This window comes from Xyrauchen texanus, chromosome 26, assembly GCF_025860055.1.
Source record: "Xyrauchen texanus isolate HMW12.3.18 chromosome 26, RBS_HiC_50CHRs, whole genome shotgun sequence".
Classification (NCBI taxonomy): Eukaryota; Metazoa; Chordata; class Actinopteri; order Cypriniformes; family Catostomidae; genus Xyrauchen; species Xyrauchen texanus.
In genome coordinates, this window is record NC_068301.1 from 8,725,970 (window position 1) to 8,744,575 (window position 18,606).

Sequence of the window (18,606 nt, forward strand, 5' to 3'; positions counted from 1 at the left end):
GGAAAGCAAAAGGAAAGGCAGAAACACAACCATTCAGTGAAGAGAATCATATTTAAAAGAAAATATGCCTCAAAGAGAGAAATAGGAAAGATGGTTAGCTGACTATAGTGACAAATCTTTACAACATTAGTAAATACGCCTTCAGAATTCAAATACTGAACACAGATTAAGACCATATTGTCTGTTTTTAGATGTCTTGGTCACTATTTACTTTCATTGTGGATCGATGTAATGAAAGTAAATGTAAACATACACCGAACATTCATCCTAACATCTTTCGTATCCCACTGAAAATATATCATACAGGCTTAGAACAACATGAATTGAGTAAATTATGATGGAAATTATTTTTTTTAACAATCCTTTTATGATCCCATTTCTGTTGACAACTTTGTCAGCACACTCAATGATTATTTTATTGCAAATGAATTTCTGTGGAAGCTTGTGCCAAGTTTAGCAAACATACAGTCTGATCCAAGAGTCGTGCAGTTTTACAGCCAAATGCTTGAGTGTTTGGTTTCCATTTATTATTTGTAATTTTCCTCCACATCTGTTCAAAGTGCTGCATTAGTTTTGGAACACTTTGTGCATTAGCAGAAGTGGAACTATATAATTAGAAAAAAAATCAACCTGAACTTTTGTGGTCAGCGAGGTAAAATTTGAAAGGGTTGTTTTCAGAATATGTAAGTTTAATATAGGGCAGCGTTTTTAAAATCTTAATTTAAAGGATCAGTTCACCCAAATATAAAATTCACTGTGACAATCTGTGGAAATCTCACCCTGAAACTGGAGCTCACACATGCCAATATGTTGAGAAGGATATAGCTCTAAAATATGTTCAACAACACTTCCAGCTTCTGCCACTGGGGGCAGTGTTTCAAGTTTCGTAAAAGGGATAGTTCACCCAATTCTCTCATCATTTACTTACATGTGAAATGTGTCTTTCTTTCTTCTACAGATCACAAAGAATACTTTTAGAATAATGCTCCTCTGTAGGTCCATACAATGCAAGTGAATGGTGACCAGAACTTTGAAGCTCCAAAAGAACATAAAGGCAGCTTAAAAGTAATCCATAAGACTCCAGTGGTTAAATCCATATCTATAGAAGTGATATTATAAGTGTGGGTGACAAACAGATCAATATTTAAATATATTCTTACTATAAATCTCCTGATGTATAGTCCATTCTGGAAGTGAAAGTGGAGATTTATAGTAATATTGATCTGTTTCTCACCCAAAGTGACTGCATTGCTTTGGAAGACATATATTAAACCAATGGAGTTGTATGGATTACTTTTATGCTGCCTTTATGTGATTTTTGGAGCTTCAAAGTTCTTGTCACCATTCACTTGAATTTTATAGACCTACAGCATTTGCATTTTATTGTCATTTGTTTCATTTAATATTTAGTCCTTTCAGATGGAAAACATTTATACATATAAATGATGTGATCCAAAGTGCATTTGAACAGCAGTGAAACACTTTCTTATGATGTGTTACATTCATACGAGCAGACAGAGAAGTACGTTTAAAGTAAGTTTGAAGCACAAGAAATAGAAATACACCTTGTGTAAATTGTCAGCTTTATGCTAAGCTATAATGCTATTTCTAGCCATTTTACATGCACATGTTCTATTATTTCATCAAGAAAATTCATGTTGGAACATATTTTTCCATTGTGTGTTTGTGGGAGTGTGGTGATGTGTGTGTGTGTGTGTGTGTGTGTGTGTGTGTGTGTGTGTGTGTGTGTGTGTGTGTGTGTGTGTGTATAATTGTGTGTTTTGAGCTATCATATGACTCGCTGCCCCCTTGTCACCCATGTGACCTCACATGACTGGGGAAATGCAACCCTTCAGTAATGAGAAGAGAAGCTAAGCAGATATATAAAATAAGACACACCAGCAAATTATAAGTGAAATGGAGATTATGAGTGTTGGGTGTGCACATGTGACAGTTGACAGTGGAGAAATAAATGCTATGAAAGAGGAACGAAAAATAATGTTGATGTAGAATTCAGAATTTTAACACTGAAAAAGATCAATGGAAAAATTTGTATACAAACAAATAAAATAAGCATTTTAATTGTATGTATTTTTTTGCAGTTAAGTGTTTTTGGCACATTTGCATTATATAATGCAACTGTGCCAGGGATATAAGATAGTACAGTTGCATAGTATAAAAATAATCAAGTCATTTTTATTTAGTGCTTTTCACAACACACTTCGTTTCATTTGGTTTAGAAAAAATTAAAACTTTTTGGGTGAAAAAAAAAAAGATAACAAAATAAATATTTTTATTGTATTAAATAAGTAAATACAAACATTTACATTTTAATTTGTATGGCAGCCAAATAAAAACGTTTGAAAACTCAACACACAACGGTAGTTTAATTCAGTTCACTCATTTTACGAGCAACAGTGACGTCTTGTGGTTGAAATGGAAACTGCACGGGACTTTAAGGAAAATACCAATTGTCCTTATATATACATATATATATATATACATTGGCGGCCAAACTTTTGGAATAATGTACAGATTTTGCTATTATGGAAAGAAATTGGTACTTTTATTAACCAAAATGTCATTCAACTGATCACAATGTATAATCAGGACAATAATAATCTGAAAAATGACAATTACAATTTGAAAATTTATTTCAGAACTTCTTAAACTACTTCAAAGAATTCTCATAGAAAATCCTCCATGTGCAGCAATGACAGCTTTGTAGATCCTTGTTATTCTAGCTGTCAGTTTGTCCAGATACTTGGGTGACATTTCACCCCACACTTCCTGTAGCACTTGTTGGGGTCTTCTCATGCACCTTACAGTCTAGCTGATCCCACAAAAGCTCAGTTGGGTTAAGATCCATAACACTCTTTTCCAATTATCTGTTGTCTAATGTCTGTTTCTTTGCCCACTCTAATCTTTTCTTTTTGTTTTCTGTTTCAAAAGTGGCTTTTACTTTGCAGTTCTTCCCATAAGGCTGCACCCCTGAGTCTTCTCTTTACTGTTGTTCATGAAACTGGTGTTGAGTGGGTAGAATTCAATGAAGCTGTCAGCGGAGGACATGTGAGGCGTCTATTACTCAAACTAGAGACTCTGATGTACTTATCTTCGTATTTAGTTGTTCATCTGGTTCTTCCACATCTCTGTCTGTCCTTGTTAGAGCCAGTTGTCCTTTGTCTTTAATGACTGAAGTGTACACTTTAGTATGAAATCTTTTTGGCAATTTCAAGCATTGTATAGCCTTCATTTCTCAAAACAATCATTGACTGATGAGTTTCTGAAGAAAGCTGTTTATTTTTTTTTTTTAATTATTTTCACCATTTTTGACCTAATATTGATCTTAAGACATGCCAGTCCATTGCATACTGTGGCAACTCAAAACAAAACACAAAAGACAATGTAAAGCATAATTTAATGAACCAAAGAGCTTTCAACTGTGTTTGTTGTAATGGCAAGAGATTTTCTAGAAAAATCTCTTGCTGCTGGAAATGGGGCCTGTCTAGATTTGATCAAAAATAACTTTTTCAAATAGTGATGGTGCTGTTTTTTTTTTTTTACATCAGTAAGGTCCCGACTATCATTGTCATCAGTTGAATGCCACTTTGGTGAATAAAAGTACCAATTCCCTTCCAAAACAACTAAATCTGTACATTGTCTAAACTTTTGGCCGCCAGTGATTGATATACATACGCGCGCGCGATACACACACACACACGCACATATATATATATATAAGGCTTTTTGTGGATGTACCCTTACATGCTATTTTTGAAATAAAAGAAAACACTGTCTTGAAATAAAACATTAATTAATTAAATAAAATGTGTTTACAATTGGAAAACGCCCCCTTCCTCAAACCCCGTCATGTGACCTAGTCGCTCATTCTCATTGGCTCTTCCTCATCACATGACGTAATTCCTTCATTTGATCTGCACGCGTATCATCTGAACACTAACGGAACACAACAGTGCTGTCAGAGTGAAATTGAAACTAATTCGTGTCTCTCGTGAGCTCTACCTAAGAAAAACATAAATAACAATCGACCATAAACCACAAAAAAAAAAATAAGGACAGGAAATATCGGTTTGATAAGGAAGCCTCACGTTTGATTTGAACGTTGGTTTGTTAGCAAGGTGTTAAACGGTTGCAGTCTGCTTTGTTTTGGTAAAATTATAATAAGAAAAAAAGGAATTTAGTGCAGTGGATTGACTTCTAGCTGTTACTTTTCGTTACACAAAAGTGTCATTAGTAATAATTTAGTCTACACGTGTCATCTAAATCTATTTTTGCATATCAACAAGATCTAATCTGCCAAACCAAGATGTCAAAATATACGTCTTTTCCTGATGCAGCTGATGATCACAATCCATTTCAGGTAATGTTGTACTTTGGTGTTTGTAAATGTACATCAGAAAACTGCTATTTGTTGTTGTTTTCAATTGTGGCCTTATTTTTGAAGTGCTGCATATCTTGTTATAGTGCAATGTGACATGACAGTGATGTCAGACAAACATATGTTAGTTAAGATACAGTGTTGTAAGATATTCTTCACTCCATGTTTCTATTTCTGTGTGTTCTGTGTCCTTGACATTTTTGGTCTGAATTTGGCCTAATAGGTATTTACGACCTCTGTCATTTCTAATTTGATACTTGTGGGCCACATTTTTTGGGATGTTTAAAATGTGTTAATTTTTGTTTTAGTTGCTATATCCTATATCTGTTATCAGTGGCTGCCACTTGTTCTAAATTAGCTGAAAGGTTTTGTTTCTGTGTTTGCAGGATCCGTCAGTGACTCAACATAGCAGTAACACAGGCTATGCCACGCTGGACCTGTACAACCCATTTGATAACAACACAGCTGTGGTAAATATACAGGAATTGTGTGTTTTGTAATGAGAGAGATTCTTGGTTTCTTAGTGAGGATGTCAGTTATGTATAGATTGTTTTCATGTACCAAACTAAAGGGCTTTTATATTATATTCAATGTAGTAATAGCCATGTTATGCCAGTTTTGCCTAGGGATGTGCAAAACTACCAATTTTTATAATCAGCTAGTCTTTCAATTGTTTGAACGTCTAGTCGGTGTTAAGGGTAATTATGTATTATTAGGCTCCATTATGTTTGCGTGACCCCGATCAGACGTGTTTCAGAGGTATTTACGGATGCTAAGTGCAGCACTTCAACATGGTGACTAATGGCTATTCAACAAATCTATAGGGTGAATAACTATTACATCTTATTGCACAGAACTATCAAAGTAAGAAATAAGAAAGGCTTCAATACAGAGCGGCACGAAACCGCTTATGGGCATCCTGAATGCATAATGATGCGCTTCAATGTAACCGGATTGCTTCAGGGCGATCCTCGCTCGATTGTAAGTTTACGACATCAAAAACGTTTTTTACTGCAACTATTTATTCAAGCAGTGTCAGACAGAATCAGAAAAAAAAAACATTGAATCTCTCCAAAACATCTCTCATATACGGGAACATTACTCACAGCCGAGGTTTAACATCTGACATTGATCGTCTCAAAATTTGTTGTTGATGCGGCGCTTTGCTTTAACAACAGCGTATAAAAAGCCTAAACCCAAAGCAGTAAAGATACAAACCTTCTTGCAGATGGTTTTACAATGCTAACTAGAGGTCGACCGATTAATCGGCCGATTTTTTGCATAATCGGCATCGGCCAATATCCATGCATATCAAGCCGATTATTAGGCAGGCGCATCTGTGGGCAGCCTAGTGTTGTTGTGGAACACGTGTTTGACGCACGCTGCCCCTAGAGTCATTTTCCAGCAGAGTGAGCAGACCTCATCCAGTGCCTAAGGAAGGAGTTAAGTTCCTTGGAGAAAACAGTAAGGGTTAAATTTGTATAACTTCTTTATATTTAATTAAAAACTTTTGATATGTTACTGCCAACTTCAAGAAAAAACGTGACAAACGCGATAGTTGACATGACGTTCGGCTACGTTGCATATTGATAGCGTAGTTGAATTTGCATTATCACAGCAGAAGGGTTGCTATCATGTCACAATAAGGAAGCAAGAATTTTGCAATTACAGAGAGTGAATCTGAGACTTTTATTTGTTCTGTTTGTGTGTCTTATATTTGAGAGGGTTGTCACTCAATGCAGAGAAATAAGTAATAAAAAAGATACCAAAGCACTATAGGCTATTGAAGGACTGGCTTTGGTAAGCTCGGACGTTATCGGTTCTGCTGTCGGTACTGGAGAAATTAAGAAAATACATTCTTTATTGCTAAGATATAAATAAGATATAAGATATTTATATAAATAAGATATAAGATATATCTTATAAGATATAAGATATTTTATCTCGCCAGCCATTTCTATGTATAATAATATGAAACCATTTGTCTGTGATGCAATTTAGCTATTGGCAGTCAGAGAGAGAGAGAGAACTCGCTCACGCGGTGCCACAGCGAGCACAAAACGAGCCCTGCTTAATGAGTGACAGAACTAAACATTCAAACATAGCCTGGTTTAGATCTGTGATTATTAGTCTGATTTTATTTTAGATTTCGCCTTCCAAAGATTATAAAAATAATATTTATACATAAGCCGCATTCTGTCTAGCACAACTTCCTTCCCTTCACAGCGGTGCACTGACATTTCTCCCTAAAACTCAAACTTAACGTCAGAATCAGCACGATCGGTGATTGTTGTAAAATGCTACTGTTGCTAAATTGCGGGACACGTTTAATAATAAATAGAGCGCAAGAGATACCGTTCCCAAGGTGGCGCGCGCTCCGAAACACACCGCAAAGAGACAAGCAAAGTATAGGCTACTTTGGGTTTCATGTGCGCATATTTATACACAAAAATATGTCAAAACGACCGGCTTGGAGATTCACTTAAACACAGTTTATGTCTAAATGGACGTAGTTATGGAAATAGTTGGGAGAAAATATGCTGCATCAGGAGCCTATTAGATCTGTACTCGGTCTTAAAGGGGAAGCTGTCTAATGAAAATGCTGACGATTGAGCCATTACTGTGAATCAAACAACAAAAGGCAAAGAGAAAATCACTTACAGCTCTTGAATGAATAACTTCTGCATTAATAAGCATTAATCTATCTATGATAAACTATGCAGTGTTATTTTACAATTGATTACTTTATTAGATTTCTTTTTAGACCACACCTGAACAGTAATGTTAGTAGACCTTCCTGAAATTAAATCACTGTGCCTATATAACGTTTATATTTGTGTATGAAATATAAACACAAAGTACAAAAAGAACCGTTAAGAATACCGTTTAAGTACCGGATCGATAAGCAGTATCGGTAAGATAGTAATACCATTAAAACCTTAAGGATACCCATCCCTAGTTATGCCTGTGCTTCTCTTGGATGCTCTGAATATTGGATTATGTGTCTGGATTGCCCCTTAATTAAAGCTGCATTTGGATCTCAACCTTCGTGTCTCGGAGCAGTTCGTAACACCTGCTTTGTTTATTTAATATATTTGTTATACATTAGTTATACAATATGTTTTTACATTATACATTTTTAATTTTAAGTGTACAAGTGCAGATTGGTCAAGTGTTCAATAAATGTATTTGTTGAGAAATGTTGTCTATCTTAAGTAATTATTTGTGTTACATTTTATCTTTCAAATAAAAGGTTCAAATAAGAGGTTAAAAACAAGCACATATCGGCCAAATATTGGCCAAAATAAATCGGCAGCATTAATCGGCCATCGGCCGACCCGGATTTCAAAAGATCGGCATCGGCCTGAAAAAACCAATATCGGTCGACCTCTAATGCTAACTGTTATTCACTGTTAAGCACAGCAAGTTATCATCACACAAAATGCTCTCCAAGAAGTTGCATCTCTCATTTAATATGAGAATTGTGTCTCCAATCTCACCACCACCACTAAATGTATAAATGTTAGTAGTCGACCCCGTTGGTACAGGACTAGTTGATAAGTTGACCACCCAGGCACATCCTTAGTTCTACCTCATTATGATGGTTTAAGTAAGGGATAATCCACGGCGAGGTGTGCGTATGATGGTGGCCTCCTGTGGAGTGCATTTACATCATTTAACGCACACCTTGCTTTAAACGATTGTCAATGATTTTTGCAGGGCAAATTTCAGTTGGAAGAATAAAAATAACTGTTAACTTTATTTATAGGTCATTGGATCTACAGTTCTGCCTGTTCTAAATCAGACACAGAGATAAAGTAGTGTGATGAGATTACATTTATTTGAATGAATTAAATAAAAAGCTGTATGGATAATTGGAAAAATGGACATGAGTTTTTTGGAGATTGTGCACACTAAATTTCAGTGCACGATCCAGAAATAATAATAGCAAAAGAATGTAGAAGGGTTTGCACTCTGAAGTACATGTAATAAAACTGGCTTTAAAGGGTAACTAAACCCTAAACCAACTTTTTTTAGTTAATGATCTGTAAGAATGGGGCTTTATTAGTACTGGTCATTGATTCAAGTAATTTTTTTGACATTTGTGTATAAAGTGTTTTAATTCTACAATATATGGTGTAAAAACGTCTGAGTGCTGCCCTCTTCAGGTTGAACGGTGGCTACTGCAGTTGAATTCATGTACATGTCGTCTTGCGACTGTGTGAGGAATAATAATAACATAGAGTCTGACAGCAGCTGTCAATTAATCCGTCACTACGAGTCTCAGGTGCCCCCGCTCAGCCCCTCGACTCGGTTCGTTCCCTCTATCCCCGCCGGGGTCTGCCCACTTTTCCTGCATTTTCAAATATTTCTAGTGGGTGGAGTCAGACTCTGAGCAGGTGTTTAATTACCCTTTAAAGATGTGTTGTAAAAGTGATGAGGGGAAAACCATCCAAATCACTTTGTTACCTTCAGACTTTGACCTCTGATAGCCCCTTTCCATGGACATGGTTCGGGGGCAGGTTCTTGGGGTGGTGTTTCAACAGCAGAAAATTCCACGCGTTTCAACAGCAGAAAAAGCTGTTCACGGGGCTGAAAAACAGGTTCCGCACCAGCTAATATAACTAGCTGGTCCCTATGCTGGAACCGATTACATCGGTGGGCAGAAGGCGAGTTAATGTTTCGTCACCAAAGTTTTCCAAACAACAACTGTAGCTACTGTCTGCAGCAACGAGTACTTCATCACTCTATAACTCAATACTCAATAAAACAAGCACTCTACTTGTGAAATGGTCTTCAACTCAGATCCGAGATGAATAGTGATCACGAGGGGAGTCTACAATGAGATACAGCAAGAAATTATGCATGGCAGTGTTAGGTGTCCTCTGCAGCTGATCTCAGTAAGCTATTAGATTTGCCAACTTTGTTAGCTTTCCTTACACTCTTCTCATCTTGTTCGGTAAAGGGATTTTTGTGCAGCTACTCAATAAGTTAGGAAGATTGTGGTTATCTGTTAACATAATATTATATGCAATGGCAAAGATCCAAATATAACCATCTGCCACACAAATGTTAATAACTATTCAGTTTCTAGTACTTGTCATGTTAAAGCCACATAAAAAGCTCATACAAAATATTGTCATTTCGTTACCTGTAATCTTGAGCATTGATATTGTCTCTGGCAATATTATTGAGCAATGTAATAACGTTGGATTTCATTTATCTCTGTTTAAAAATGCCCTCAGAAACTGAAGTAAAAGCTGTACACAATCACTGTGATGCATATTGTTTGTTTATGGGCGGGTGAGATTGTCGCGTAAAGCTACCACATAGCCACGCAACCCGTTACGTCACCGGTTGGGTTTCAAGTCAGAGGAAAAGCTTCTGGTTTGCAATGGGCTCTAGATTTCCCTGGCCATGAACCTTCCAAGCACATGCAGGAGAACCATCATAATTTCAAAGGAAAAGGGCTATGATACATCGGTAAAGGCTGCGATATAGGTTTGAAATCGCAATATGGCCTTACGCGATTACTAAACCGCAAAAAGCCTTCAGTCAGCGCTGTGTGAGTGAGCAGCGTTCTCTAGCTGGTGTGTGCAGCACACGCTGAGCAATACAGCAAAATTAGATGATGTTTATTATATTACAATTCAAATCATCTTGCCAGAAAGCAAAAGAAACCTACGATTGGTCCCAGTTTCCTTTTCTTCCTCTCAGTGCAAAACATTGCTAGATGCCAAACTGTACTTTCCTTACAAGCCCTATGGGTGTGTAAGGGGAAAGTGCAGGTGTGTTTATAATTTTCTTCAGTTCGGACTCAGTATTTCGGGGTTGATGAACACTGTTACTTTCCAATTGATTAAAGATGGCATTGCATGACTTGAAGTCTTCTTGAAATATGATATTGTGATGTGATGGTTAATCCTGGCTATGAGACTTCTCAGAATTGCTACACTATATTCATGCTTGGAAGTATATTTGTGGCATAAAACTCTCGCAATGTCTCGTTATGGAGGACAGTAGAGTCTGTGCATTAATATCAAATGTTGATTAAAACTGACTAGAACATTTGTGGTCAGTGATTTTAACGCACGCATTTCAGCCAGTCAGAATTAAGTATTCAGATAGACCATTGTTTCTGTTATATATGAAGCTGGCATTAATTGTTTTGCTTTTTCACTTTTGTTTTGAATTAATAAAGCCACCACCTCCTTATGAGGCCACATCTCCAGCTGCCCCGCCCCCCGCCCAAACACCAACCAACAGGACCACGCCCACCGAGCCTAAGAATTATGGATCCAATGGAACACAGGTGCAGTTTAGTTTTAGAGCGGTCTGTGACTGCTCATAGTTGTTCACATAACACTGCATTTATTGTTCTTCATGTAAGATCTAAATTAAATTATAAAGTTGTTTTAAACAATGTTAAAGGCAGCATATATTTTATCCATCTCTGAAGCACTGTACCCTTGTTATTTCTGATGTAAAGCAGTTTTTTTTTTTACATTTTTTTTTAAGTTTAATGGACACACTCTAAAAAGAAGATACATGCAGTTTTTCCTTCTTTTTTTCAACAAAACACACAAATTAGCAAGACATAGCAGCTTACACAAGAGACCAATGACACACACACACACACACACACACACATATATATATATATATATAAATAAAAAAAAATAAAGCAGTATTTTTAGTGTCTCTGTCACTGCTGTGATGCAAGCCTTCATTGGTTGTTGAGAAATTTACAAATATGTAATTAAGGTTGACCTAAAAATTATATTACATTATAATCACTGTATATTTGGAATGCTTCAGTATTCCTCAGAACATAAATAATATGATGAAACTGATTTGAATGAATGTTCTGAACATTGCAATTGATGTTCCATCTTTTGATACATAATAGTCATAAATATTTACAAGATTTTAGATATGTCAGCTTTTACTGATGTTGAAAACATTCAACAGTGCATATATTTGAATTATTTGATACTGTACCGGCATTACTGTTGTATTAACTGTTGCATTTCATACTTTGACCACTGGCTCTATATGTTTCTTTCTTTTCCTGCAGTCTGCAGTGAATGCCACCACAGCAGAACTGTTGAGAAAACAGGAAGAACTGGAAAGAAAAGCAAAGGAGCTGGAGAGAAGAGAGAAAGAGCTGAATGCTCATGCTCTTGGCTCTGGTGCCTGTGAGTGAATGATAGAGTTGGAAAATGACTTGATTTGAGTGTTTGTGTTGGTGTTTGCTAGGACAAATAAATGAAATAGCTTTATGTTGCTGGCATCATGTTTATAAAAGTCATCGGTGGAACAATGCTAATCTTGGGATACTTAATGCCCTTTTTAACCTGGTGAATAAGACTAATTATCAACGAAGGTGTTCCTAAATCAGCCATCCCAAATGTCTTTTAAAGGATTTTAAAAGAACACATGACCTAACAGGTCATGACTGTTTATATGTTGGATCAGGAGGACCCATGACGGCAGTATAAAAAAGATGAGAAATATAAGCTTGCATGGAATCTGTGACACACAAATCAGTGGAAAGCTCTTCAGATATCTGCAAATTTTAATGGCCATCATTCACAAAATTCTGCACCACCCTCATCCCTTGTCTTGTAGTTATTATGAGAGGGACTCAAAAACATTTTCAGAAAATGTTGCCATGAAGGTGCAGAGATGGATGGATCCAGAACGAGAGAGGAGGGGACAAAAAAACTGAACGGTTAAAAAGCAGACAGTGATGGATGGATGGTATTTGCAAAAGAGTGATATTTAGACCTTGGTAGTAATGAACAAGACATTAATGGAGTGATGCGAGTGGATGTGATTGATGAATGTGGAAATTAATCTTTCTCTTTCTTTTAAGCTCGTCAGAATAATTGGCCCCCTTTGCCCTCCTTCTGTCCGGTGGGACCCTGTTTCTATCAGGACATTGATCTGGAGATTAGCCAAAGCTTCCAGCGCACTGTCAAAACCATGTACTACTACTGGATGTGTAAGTTTGTCCACTTGGGTGTTTCTTTTGCAGGCATGTGTGTGGATCACAGTTTGTATCAGTTTCTTTTAAATATTTTATTTGTTAGTATTCTCTAACATCCTAAGCAAATACTTCAGTTATGAGTTCATCCACTTGCGTTATCTTCAGTATAGTGATAGACATTGCCATCAGCTGATAATCGGCATCATTCAATGTTGATTTGATCTAAGAAACAAAAATTGGTATTTTGCATTGTAGTGATAGATCGATATATCTAGGGATAGGAACCATAAGGAATTTAATTATCTTTCCACTTAAAGGGACAGTTCACTCAATTTTAATTCATTATTTACTCACCCTCATGCCGTCCCAGATGTGTATGCACATTGTGTGTATTTTCTTTCTTCTGCTGAACACAAAGATTTTTAGAAGAATATTTAAGGTCACTAGAATCCAAGTGAATGGTGACCAAAATTTCGAAGCTCCAAAAAGCACATAAATGCAGCATAAACGTAATCCACAAGACTCCAGAGGTTAAATCCATGCCTTTGGAAGTGATATGATAGGTGTGGGTGAGAAACTGATCAATATTAAAGTCCTTTTTTACTATCAGTTCTCCTCCCTGCCCAGTAGGTGGCGATATGCAAGTAGAATGCGAGTCGCCAAAAAGAAGAATGTGAAATTGAAAGTGGAGATTAATAGTAAAAAAAAAAAAATTCCAATCGCAAATAATCATCCCTATGCCCTATTGACTCCGAAGGACAAAGCTCTTGGTGTGGGCACTTTGAAGATAGCATGGGATTACTGTAGGAATGTAACTTTTGTTAATAGTCTTGTAGAAGGGCACTTAGAGAAAAAAAATATATTTTCTTTCTTTTGTCTGGAGTAGTCTTTCGAATGGTGTCCCCTTCCCACAGTGCCCTTGAAGGATGTAAAAATAGCATTTTGAAAATGCCAAAGGTCTTTAATATTGATCTGTTTTTCACCCACACCTATCATATCACTTCTGAAGACATGGATTTAACCACTGGAGTCTTATGGATTACTTTTATGCTGCCTCTGTGCTTTTTGAATCTTAAACATTTTGGTACTTATTCATTTGCATTGTATGGATCTACAGAGCTGCAATATTCTACAAAAAAATCTTAGTTTGTGTTCAGCAGAAAAAAGAAAGTAATATTTATCTGGGATGGAATGAAGGGATGTAAATGATGAGATAATTTTCATTTTTAGGTGGACTGTGTCTTTAAGATATGGTCAAAGTTTTAATGTGACCTTCATATAACAAAGAGGAAAATGTTAAAATCTGTTTCAGTAAAAATCATCCCCTGGGACATGAAGTTGAAGAAACATCAACAAAAATGAATTTCAAGTGAATTTTGAGTAATAATGTATAAAATATAACCCTGCTCTCTATATATCATATTGGCATTGGACTTCAAATCACTTAAATTGGTTGACAATTTCTCCAGTATTACTTGCCAGTCTGTAATTTTCTTCTGTTTTACTCTTACATTTATTAATTTTTTGCCTGTTCATTTTTTTTCACTCCTTCTAGTCACAGCATGCACTTTGCTCTTTAATCTCATTTCCTCCTTGGCTATGTTCTGTGTGGACACCACTGGTAATGGAGTGGGCTTAGGTCTTGCCATCCTCTGGACTATCCTCTTCACCCCCTGCTCCTTCGTCTGTTGGTACAGGCCTGTGTACAAAGCCTTCAGGTACGTACCACATTCGATTCTAACTCGGGGGTGCTTCTCTTAAGATGCCAAACTCTCATGATTTGAAATATATTTGGGAATGTCCCACTATAATCCATCTGAAACTATTGTAGACACCTTTTATTAATTCTTCTATCATTATTATATGTAGTTTTATGACTGTATATAATGAGATAGACAACTTTTAATATTTGTCACACCGCAGAACCAAAGGTAAAAAAGTGGGGGGAAATGGTGAAAAACTCACAGCTCTTAAAATATGCGGTTTCATTAGTCATAGAAATTTCTACCTTAAATCTTTGTTGATTTAAAAACAGCTTATGGACATGTTGAATAGTTTTCATGTTGAATGTATTTCTTGGACAAAAGTGGATCTGTAGTCATTGTATGCTTCCTTTCTCTGTTTCTCAACAGGAGTGACAGTTCCTTCAACTTCTTTGCGTTTTTCTTCATGTTTTTCGCCCAGGTGGTCTTTTATGTTATCATGACTATCGGAATCCCTGGCTGGGGCTTCTGGTGAGCATAACAAAACAGACATGCTTGCTGTTAGATTTGGGTTACTACCCTCAAGTGCGGACTAGGTCTTGAGGGTATCGAGAATGGATAGTTGCGACCCCGATATTGACTCATTTGTTGTGGAGGTTAAAATAAGCTTAAAATATTGATGTAATAGCTTAGTGTTGAGTTTACCATTGTATTTTGAATTTTGATTCATGAGCAGATTCACTCGAACTTGAACTCGACTTCAACTCTGCTGTTATGGACTCCCTTTAGACTCGAACTTGACTCAGACTTGATTGGTTTAAGACCCAGGCCCAGTTGCAAGAAACCCCTAAATTTAAGAAGACACTTAGCTATAAGTAAGTGTAATTTATGTGTAAGTGTGGAAGTAAGTGTAAGTGTATTATCACTAAGGGTTTTCTTAACTTAAGGGGTTTCTTGGTTTTGACTTGGACTCGGCTAAGGTGGACTCAAATTCAACACTACTTGCTATATATAAATTTTATTGTTTGTAGACCAGTGTCAGTTCTGTTCACTGGGAAATTAGTCTATTCTATCATTTGACCAAAGACTTGTTCTAAAAACTCTTTCTCTTCATGTCTCAGTGGATGGATTGTGAGTTTGGCCGCTCTTAAGATCAGCAAGGCAGTCGCTGTGATCATGATTCTGAATTCGGTGCTCTTCACTGGTCAGACAGCCATGGGAGTGGTGTTGCTCAATAAGGTAAATCACATCCCCAATAACAGCAGCAAATGTACCTGTCAGGGTTTTTAGGGTTTTCACTGATTTCAGAACAATAGCAGATGATAGTGATTCACTTAAAAGCTTAAAAGAACCAATGAGATTTGATGTTATTAGATTTCTGCTCTGTTTACATAAGGTTACAATTATTCCATTCGATTTCATAGTGAATAATTACTTCCATTTCGGCTTGTCCATCAAAGTGAATTTTCCTTTTTAGGTGATCTATTCCTTATAAAGTCATTGATTTATGTCCTGTATTATTACTATGGTTTTACTACAAATAACAAAAATATGGTTACTATAGTAAAACCATGGTAAATTTATTGCGAGGGTACACAAAATTAATTAAGAGGCATACTAAAATATTGCGAGGGAACGCAAAACTCATTGCGGGGGATTGCAAACTATTGGGGGGGAACGCAAAACTTATAGCAAGGGATCGTAAACTTATTGCGGGGGAATGAAAAACTTATTGCAGGGGAACGCAAAATTTATTGCAAGGGAACGCAAAACTTACTGTGATTTTTAATTTTTTAATTTCACACTTTGAAGTGCCCAGCAAAAAAGATACAGTTCATTTACATGTTGACCTTTTGAGACATTATGATCCAATAGCGAGGCATTAGAGCAAGTGTTTCAAACCAACATACAACATGTCTGCTAGAGAAAATGCACATTTGTGTAATTGGACTTTTGACTAAAAAACCTTATGCTTACTAAGATATAACCCTTGTGACAACTAGCTCTAGTCTCCCTCCAACTAATTTAGCCGTCGTGTCTTCGTTATTGATCAGACAGGTTTTTCTGTTGTATTTATTTCATAAAATTCATTGATTCGTTTTAGTATTCTGTTAAATAATAAATGTGTTTTTTCTCCTGTCAGGTTCATTCTATGTACAGGAAGACTGGGGCAAGCTTCGAGAAGGCCCAGGCAGAGTTTGCCACTGGTGTGCTTTCCAATCAGTCAGTGCGCCAGGCAGCTGCTAATGCCACCGTCTCTGCTGCACAGGGTGCGTTCACTGGACCCCGGTAGAGAGCTAGATGGGAGGGAATAAATGAGGTTGAGGAACCTGATCGGTTGTGCAGCATTAAATCAAAGTGACTTACCCTAGCACTCCTCGACATGGCCTAGTTACAAACAAATTCACACTACCATAGACCCCACTTGCACGTATGCCAGGATAAATTGATTCATAATGATTGTAATGCAACATTAAGCCTTTTTGAAACTCTAATTGTCGGCCATGCTGAGCACTTTGCCATTAGTTAAGACATTCAGGAAGGATCTAGGTGTTGGTTAATTAAAAAAAATAGGGTTTATGTAAATGCTGTCTATGTAGACCTAAGATCAACTTCCAAACTCTCATCATTTATAAGGATAGAAAAAACAAATAGTGTTCCAAAACGATTAGTGTTACATTAAGTTTTTAAATACTAAGGCATCAGGTTTAGGCTTCCAATTCTAAAGAGATTTTCTCTCAAAAATGTAAATGCTGGTCTCATTTACACTTGCTATTCCAAACCTGAATTACTTTTTTTTAAGTATGGAACACACAAGGCAGAATGTTAGGAACTGACAGCCTCAGTCACCATTCACTTTCATTGCATCTTTTTTCCTTACTATTAAAGTGAGAAGTTATTTAAGCCAGTGGCAGTTCTAGGATGTGATCTTTGGGGATTTTTGGGTGAACTATCCCTTTAACATATTTACAGCTTGTGCAGTGTATGGTGAAGCAAATATGACGATTCCACTAAAACAGTCAGATTTTGCTTTTGCCTTGAATTTGTTCTTCGTATGTAAATAAATGTACACGACAAGGAAAGTAATTATTTCATTTCTCTAGAATGCAGGTTACTCATAACCTGTGAAGTTTAATTTGCCAAACCTTTTTCTTACAACTAAGAGAGAACTCTCATATCATATTTTAGAGATTCATGATTCACTTTATATATTTAAAGGTGGTGGGATTTTTTTATTTTTTTTTCCTTTGGTTAACAGAACTTGATATAACAATAAAGCATGCTTAATGTTTAGATGCAACAGAAACTACTGTATGCAGTGATGCGTGACCCATGTTTCAGGTCATATTCATGAGTTAAGATAATGTGTGCTTTGATATAATTCTGACAGTTGAACTCCTCAATCAAATTTGCAAATCAAAATGTTGTAGCAGCCGAGAATGGTGCGGTTTTCTGTGGCCAAGATATGTGTTGCGTGTGTGATTTTTGTATTTTTATTTGATTTTTTCCTTAAACTTCAATGTAACATTTTGTCAAATGGTAGTACCTAAATGAAAGTATTACTTAGTTGTTTTTATTATGATATTGCTGCTGAATGTTGTTTTCATGAGTGTCACAATGTTTTGTTTTTATTAAAGTTCATGAATATGCATCTTGTATTATTTGTCTTAATTTGGTTGGTTTCAAAATAATCTGAGAATTGATTGCAAATGACAGCATTGTGTGATTCATCAGGACACTTTTTCCCTGTGAAATCTATCAGGAAAATTTGATTGAACTTATTAGAAAGCCTTTCAATTAAATATTTTGGTTTGTATAATGCTCTTGCATTTTACTAATATCTGCTCCACTATTATTGAATAAATTCTCCAATTGTATTCCCAATATTTACAGCAGCTTTAAACAGAGCAACATTAATGTACATCATCATGACATGAATGGAAATCACAAGCTTCTACTTACACTGAAAACAAAACAAACACTTTATTTAAAATTAAGTTGCACAAAAGATTGAATACATTAAAGGTGCACTCAGTAACTTTTGTATTTGTGTCATCATCTTGGACCTACAGTGAGAACTAGTGGCATGGCTGCAGCATCATTCAAAATCAATAGTTTTTAGTTACAGATGCTATATTAGAAATTCACTAAACAGTCAGACATGATTATTTTAATCAATGAGTGAAAGTGTCCAATATCAAGGCAGTTACTCAGATTAAGCGAGTAGTATTTGGCTGGTCATGTGATTCTATCATGGCTCCCCCATGTGTGGACTCTCTCCATGTAGACCAAAACAGCTTTTATAAAGTTACTAATACGACTGGAGTCATGATTTTATACCTATGTTTCATAATTACTATTAATTTATTTAGAAGTAAAAAATAATTTAATGAGGAAAAAAATAATGAGTGCACCTTTAAGGTCAGCTATTAGAAAACAGCCTTACAAATATATTCTATATGTGGAATGACCTTATTATAAAGGTCATAGAATACCAAGTGATCCGACTG

At 36.2% G+C, this 18,606-nt stretch overlaps 1 protein-coding gene across 1 annotated transcript; it reads left to right on the forward strand.

Moving 5' to 3' along the window:
• Positions 1–3,942: 3,942 nt before the first annotated feature.
• On the forward strand, positions 3,943–17,740 carry LOC127619887 (secretory carrier-associated membrane protein 3-like). The gene is made up of 9 exons (XM_052092914.1): positions 3,943–4,381; positions 4,786–4,869; positions 10,602–10,712; positions 11,478–11,598; positions 12,279–12,407; positions 13,948–14,110; positions 14,525–14,626; positions 15,217–15,334; positions 16,239–17,740. The coding sequence occupies exons 1-9, from the start codon at positions 4,328–4,330 to the stop codon at positions 16,386–16,388; spliced, it is 1,032 nt and encodes a 343-aa protein (XP_051948874.1). The 5' UTR covers positions 3,943–4,327; the 3' UTR covers positions 16,389–17,740.
• Positions 17,741–18,606: the final 866 nt, after the last annotated feature.

What these genes read in the sequence shown, in the direction of transcription:
- LOC127619887 (XM_052092914.1), top strand. Translation starts at nt 4,328, where the DNA reads ATGTCAAAATATACGTCTTTTCCTGATGCAGCTGATGATCACAATCCA. An exon ending in ATGATCACAATCCATTTCAG is followed by an intron (nt 4,382 to 4,785) that starts GTAATGTTGTAC and finishes CTGTGTTTGCAG; the next exon opens with GATCCGTCAGTGACTCAACA. An exon ending in TTGATAACAACACAGCTGTG is followed by an intron (nt 4,870 to 10,601) that starts GTAAATATACAG and finishes GAATTAATAAAG; the next exon opens with CCACCACCTCCTTATGAGGC.